Source organism: Charadrius vociferus, unplaced genomic scaffold (assembly GCF_000708025.1).
Source record: "Charadrius vociferus isolate BGI_N301 unplaced genomic scaffold, ASM70802v2 scaffold55, whole genome shotgun sequence".
In the NCBI taxonomy this organism is placed as follows: domain Eukaryota; kingdom Metazoa; phylum Chordata; class Aves; order Charadriiformes; family Charadriidae; genus Charadrius; species Charadrius vociferus.
This window is the reverse complement of record NW_009648444.1, coordinates 801,822-808,785: the sequence shown is the minus strand read 5'-3', so window position 1 is coordinate 808,785 and position 6,964 is coordinate 801,822. Positions and strand designations below refer to the sequence as shown.

Here is a 6,964-nt window from a genome sequence, read left to right as displayed (position 1 = left end):
TGCTGTATTCTTTAAAGAAATGAACAGTATTTTTCAGTGAAATTGTCTGAGAACATGAAAGCCTCTTCATTTAAAAAAATGCAAAAGGTTAGTCAATCTCAATAACAGAATTCTACTGTATGTCGTCAGATAAATTTACTCTTATCAGATAATGAAAGCTTTATTAACTTTTTATTAACTTTAAAAGTTAGTTGTCCTTTGTAAACATAAGCATTCATTTCCTCTTCCTTTTCACTTTTATATCTGTCACATTCTTCCTTCTCCCTGCCTCACAAAAAAAAGATGTAACAAATGAAACTCCTGCAAATATCATCTGTATTTTCATAACTTTGTAACACTCCTATTTATGTCTTGCGTGCTTTCTTTATTTGGCTATTTGCCGAGGACAATTTGATATAAAGGGTTAAGACCAAATTGTGGGTATTTGTAAAGGGAGATATTAATGTGCTCTTTAGCCTTAGTATTTTCAAAGCCTAATGGAACTCTCTTCCTACAGTTTTACATTGATCCAGCAAAGCTGCTACCCCTTCAGAGATTTTTGCCAAGGCCTCCTGGAGAAAAAGGTGCTCCCAGAGGAGCTGGTAGAGGAGGACGTGGTGGTGGACGTGGAGCAGGAAGGGGTGGTGGTAGAGGTAAGATCCCTAGAATGAAAGCTGCAGAATGTTGGGGTATTTTGGTATGGAGTGGGTTGTTTGTTTTTTTTTGGTTTGGTTTCTTTTTTTTTTTTTGAGGGAGTGGGTTGTTTGTGGGTTTTTTTGGTAATGCTGAAGTTGAGTACTTGAATATCAACAGTTGTATTGCAAAGAAAAATGTTACGCATATTTCTGTTTGACTGTCGTGGTTTAACCCCAGCCAGCAACATGGCCACTTGCTCGCCGCCCCCCACCCCCTAGTAGAGCTGGGAGAACAGGGAGAAAAGGATAGGGGGAAAAAAAGACTCATGGGTTGAGATACAGACAGTTTAATAGAACATTAAAGGAAGAGGAAAATAATAATAATAATAGTAATGATGATGATGGTAAAGGAATATACAACAAATACAATAAAGTGATACAACACAAGCCACTCTCACTCCTCCATCATCGATTGCCCAGCCCGTCCCAAGCAGTGATCATGGATTCCTGCCTCCTGGCCAACCCCTCTTTATATATACTGAGCATGATGTCTATGGTCTGGAATACTCCTTTGGCCAACTTGTCCTGTCTGTGCTCCCTCTCAGCTTCTATGGGAAGCCGAAAAAGTTGTTGACTAATGTGAACATTACTTAGCAACAACTAAACTAATATGTGCTATCAACATTATTCTCATACTAAATCCAAAACATACCAGCTACTAGAGAGAAAATTAACTCTATTCCAGCTGAAACCAGGATAATGACTTAATGGAAGAGACAGTGATGTCCTTCCAATGGCAAAATCTAGGCTTCTGTAGCTAGCTAAATAACAGCCCCAAAGCATAGGGAGGAGAGTACGCTGATTTATAACAAAGACAGAAAGCATGACTGCTAAGCAAACTTGTGGTAAAAGGTTGTAGATAAAACACACTAAAAACTGTCAGTGAAAGCTTTATTTGTAGTATGTTCCAAAAATCTAGTTTGGACAGAATACTTGAAATGCAGTGTTTGAGAGGGGGGCAAATGACCTAGTAGATCTCTTCCTTTGCTTTTTAAACATCAGCCTGGAGAAAAGGAGACTGAGGGGAGACCTTATCACTGTAGCTGAAAAGAGGTTGTAGTGAGGTGTCTTCTCCCAAGTAACAAGCGGTAGGACAAGAGGAAATGGCTTCAAGTTGTGCCAGAGGAGGTTTACATTGAACGTTAGGAAAAATTTCTTCGCCAAAAGGGTTGTCAAGCATTGGAACAGGCTGCCCAGGGAAGTGGTTGTCGCCATCCCTGGAGGTATGTAAAAGAAGTGTAGATGTGGTGCTGAGGGACATGGTTTGGTGGTGGACTTGGCAGTGCTAGGTTAGCGGTTGGAATCGATGATCTTGAAGGTCTTTTCCAACGTAAAGGATTCTATGATGTACTCAATTAAAGCTGAGGTTAATTTTTTTCTTACATTGGAGTTTCTTACCTCTTCTCCCTACCCTGCCCCATTGTGGGCAGTGAGGCATAAGTGTTTCAAAGCTTCCTGGTTTGTTTGTTTTAATGTTCTGTTATGTTGTAATTCATTATTAATTATTTATTATTATTAATAATAATAAATTATTCATTAATAGTCATTAATTAATCTTTTGCTCTCATGAAAGAAAGCTATTGTGGAGTTTTGTTGGTGTCTTTAGTATTTTGGATGTTTATATTAGCTGTTAAACAATACCTAAAATGTGCAAATGGTCCCTATAAGAGACAAGATACTAATAATTGACCTGGTAACTCTCCAGCCATTGGCAGTTTCTGGTTTTTTTTGTTGTTGTTGTTTTCCTTTCAGAAGCTGTTAATGAAATAAGTTGTTATGCGTGACAAAGAATTTTTATGCTCCTTAAAGTGTAATTTCTTTCCTATGCTCAGGAGGATTTGGAGGAGGAAGAGGTGGAGGAAGAGGAGGAGGATTCAGAGGAGGAAGAGGTGGTGGAGGAGGAGGATTCAGAGGAGGAAGAGGTGGTGGAGGAGGCTTTCGGGGTGAGTGTGTGGTTTTTACATTTCAGTTATAAGAATGACTCCCGATTTCTAAAGCTTTTCAATATTAAACAGAATGTTGTATTTTTTAATCTTTTATAGATGCTTATAGTTTTATGCAAAAAGTTTCTGTGCATCACAGTAGCTAGCTTAAAGCAAAGCACAGTATTCTGCGTTTTTGATGCTTGTGTAAGAACATGTTAGTTTTTTGCATTTAAAAAGGACTGTGAGAACAGATAATGATGCTAAATTATTTTATCAAGTCATTTAGTGTTATGTATATACTTTATTTGCTTTAAATGCATCTAAGATGTGATTTTTTTGGTGTATTTTTCTTCCTTCTTAAAATAGGAAGAGGATATTAAAAGTGGAGCCACAAGTACCTCCCTGCTGTTACTGTATCATCTGCAGAAGTGAAGAACAAGGAAAAATTTTTGTAAAGGATCCTGAAAACGTTCTTTTTATAAAGAACTCGAAACTGTAAAATGACAATTATTGTTACACTTAATGACTGTTGATCAACACATGAAAAGAGCGTAGCCCGAGGTGAAGAACTGAAGACTGCTCAGAATATACTTGAACTTTTTTAACTAAGCCAGGATTCAAGTTTATTCTTAAACTGTTTGTTTCTGACAAGCGACATAGTCAATACTTGACTTCATGTTGGAGTTTGGAGTAAACAATCAATTGAAATGTTTTTTAAAAAAACCCTACAGGTTCACTACCTGCACGTTCGTCAGTATGAACCTGTTACCTGTGTGTGACTCATCCCTGGTTCTCATCCTCTTTTTGCATTGAATCTCCTGGGTTATTCTGAAGTGGACTTGCTATTTAAACAACCTTTGTGAACCTTTTTTTACAAACCAAACTTCAGAATTTTGTGTTGATTTTTTTTTTTTAAATGCGTAATAATGTATAAAAGGAAAAGAAGATAGCAAAGGAATGTGTTGTAGATTTTTCTGTGTAAATCTCAATGAAAGCCAAAGGCATTAAGACATGTTCTTCTTAGAAGCTACTGTCTAATGAATAAGGCAGAGTTAATACTTTTAAGTCACCTAATTGTATCTAATTACACTGATATTAAAATTGCTAAGTGTTTTTAACTGTCCCCACCTCCCCCTTAGCCTGTTTCTCTTGAGGCTTTCATGTCATGGCACCGTACCTCTGTGGCACTCTGAGCTTGCGTAGGGCTAAGATTAGATAGCCCATCATAGGGCTCCTCTGCACACAGTACTTTCAGTTAAGTATTGCTTAAAAAAGGCATGATAAGAGCTGCACGAGTCTTTGGTCACTTTAATTGGATGCATTATGAGGATTGTTGAAAAGCTATAACTGTCTCTTCTTAAGGATGGAGGAGAACAGAGTGCCTTTCTAACCTTGGAAATAAATAAGAGTAGCAAAGTAGATTTTCCCTGGATTTCATCCAGAGCCAGGAGTCCATTCACAGACTCTCATACCAAGCACTTTTGAAAGGGGTTTGTAGAATAATCTAGATGAAATTATTCTGAACTTCTTGTTCAGTGTGGAAAGAAGTATGTTTCAGAATTGATCCTACTGTTTTACTTTTTAATTAATGAATGCAATAGCAAGCAAATGAGTTACATGCTTACCAAAAAGAAACAGGTAATTTGTCAGTGCCAGAATTGGACAGTTACCGGTCATTTTAACAAATGTGACTGCTCATTTGAATAATCTCTGGAACAAAACTTGAAACAAGGGAGCAAAACAAATATTCAAGAATTCAGTTAAGTCTGAACAGATGCTTCATAAGATAATAGATAAAAAATGTTCTTCATCTTAAAAAAGGAAACCACAAAACATTGGAATGTCTTTTGCTTTTGTGAGAAGAAACTGAGTCTAATGTTCAACCGCAGCACAATCAGGAGTTGAGGGATACAGATGATTTTCCTGATACTGCTACAGACTTAACTTTAGCCAGGTCAGTTAAATCCAGACCTCTGAAGATGTTTAGACTTTTGTTGGTGTGTATTCCTAACCTAAGTGACTTAGGGCTCTTACTTGAGGCATTGTAGAATTGCCCTTTATCTATACGATGCAAGTTGTTGCATTTCTGGCATACCACATGCCAGTTGAACAATACCAACCTGCAGTGAAGCTGGAATTGTCATTACTTCTGTCATATTTGTAATTGCATCCTCTGCTGTGCTGTATTTCTTCACTGATGCTTCAGTAGCTAGTTGTGGGTAACTGGCTTTGATCTTTCCTTATTCTTCTGGCTAATGTAACACAGCCCTCACTCATACACCCAGATTCATGCTCTGCTTTGCTATTTGCACTGCATGCTTTAGGGACATACTTTTTCCTGGGATATCAGAAGACTATACTGCCATCCCCTTTAAATTGCATGATGTGACAACTGATGTTTCAATTGTATGAAGTACTATCTTGCAGCCTAGGGCAAGAAGTGTATGCTTTGAATCTCACAGCAGATGGAGCAGTGAGCCAGCCTGAAGCCATTGCAAGACCGAAGCAAAGACGTTTGTGTGCAGAGGAGTTAAAAACCAATATACATTGCAGCTTTAGAGGGAAGATCAGCCTCTTGATTGCAGTCGCAGCTGAGAAATGCATGAGGAGCATTATGGCATGCGCTACGGACACAAACAATACTGGATGGGATTAACACAAATATCCCAAGTAAATTTATAATCTTAGATCTATGTGGAGGTTGTAGGATGTTCAGATGCTGATGGAAGAACATCCTTAGTGACTAGGTGTGAAATGAGCTGCCATATGAGGAAGCAGTGTCTGGACATGTGGTGATGTTTTTTTCTTCCCCCCCGCCCATTCTGGGGAAGAATGGTGTTTGGTTCTGGCAGGGCCCATCCAGTCCCTGTTCTGCCTTGTCTTCTCTATGCCATGGCATGACCCTACCCTCCTAATGCAAGTCATTGCTAACTGTAATAGATGAAAATTCAGTGTCTTAAAAAAATTGTAACGTCTTCTCTGCGTTGTAATGCTGCAATGAACTAAAGTACAGGCTTCTTAATTTTATATAACGCCTTCCTCTGTGTCTTGAACCTTTTATTCAAATCCGATCTGTGATTCTATCACTGTGCTCCTGATGCTAGTAAGTGAAGTGTTTGAGTTTTATATATGAACTTAGAGGTATCCTAGGCTTTTTCTGCAGACAATAGGAAAGGGGGGCTCACCAGCACCCTGACAGAAATAGGTAGGCAGAAATGGAAAGTTTCAAGTAGCCATAGTGTCTGGGGAAAAAAAGTCACAGTGCAGTCTGAAGCAAGGGAGGCGTGGGGGGGAGAAGGTGGTGGTGGCAGTGTAGGCTCTCTATGACACTTTGATGTTCCCTGGATTTCCCCTTACTGGCAGCCTTTGGGGCAGATGGCTGGGCCACCCAAAGAACTTTTCGCCTGCCACTCGCTCCAGCAGTGCAAAGGGGGCTGGTGTCCTGCAATATTCCTCTGAAGCTCAAGAAGAAAGCAGGCTTCAGTTCACCCCACAGTGCTTGGCTTCCCGCTCAGGACAAAGCAGTAGTGGTGTCACCTACCTTCTTGTCTGCTTGTCAGTGTGTGCATGTGCTCGCTGTTGGCAGAGGCAGAACACTCCATGACCAAGTCCCATTTTCAAAATATGGTTGCAAGTGAATGTGTTGGCCACTGCAATATTTGAACCAGACTAACCAGGTCTAACTTTCAGCTGATTTTGAAAATGGCAGCTGGTAAATCACTAGGATCAGATTGCTTAAAGGTATTTAGAAGATCTTGAGCCTTTTGTCCTTGCCACACTGCAGTTTTGGTTTTATATTTTTTTCTTTGAGGGATCTAGATGTATTGTAAAGCATAAATTGTTACCCATTGAGAAGGGCTTTAGTGCCCCTGCATTCCTTGTTGGAGGGATGTTTTTTCTCCTTGTGTTTTCTGTAGTTGTTGGCACAGGATGGTTCAATATAGTTCATAGATTTGCTGTGTTACTTTGACAGAGAAGTTTGATGAAGTGCAGAAAATATTTGGGCTATTTTAACATATGTCTGCAGTAGTGGCTGTTGTAGAACAGAAAGGGTTCTCTAGCTCTGACGTGAAGTTACAGATGTTTGCCTGAAGCAGTGCTGGATAGTTGCATACATACTGGTGCAAAGATATTTGCAGTGGTGCAAACATATTTGCAGTTGTGCAAAGGATTGTCTTGGCAAGAAACCGTGTTGTCTTCTTTAAAAAAAAACAACCAAAAATATAGCTATGGCATGAATTATGGAAAATGAAAAGCTTTGTTAAGTCATGTATTTTTCAGGGTGTTTTCTTCAGTCAGTTGAAAAATGTCTTAAGTTCAGAGTCAAACTTTTCTAATCGACAGTTTAAATCCAGTAAAAGTCTC

At 39.1% G+C, this 6,964-nt stretch overlaps 1 protein-coding gene across 1 annotated transcript in view; it reads left to right on the top strand.

The window, feature by feature from the left end:
- Positions 1 to 3,752, top strand: part of GAR1 (GAR1 ribonucleoprotein) — a 5,640-nt gene extending 1,888 nt beyond the window's left edge. Inside the window, exons 3-6 of the mRNA XM_009885517.1 lie at positions 28 to 87; positions 497 to 632; positions 2,507 to 2,617; positions 3,739 to 3,752. Coding sequence (XP_009883819.1) covers positions 28 to 87; positions 497 to 632; positions 2,507 to 2,617; positions 3,739 to 3,752 — 321 coding nt within the window. The remainder of the gene's footprint in view (positions 1 to 27; positions 88 to 496; positions 633 to 2,506; positions 2,618 to 3,738) is intronic.
- The last annotated feature ends 3,212 nt before the right edge of the window (positions 3,753 to 6,964 follow it).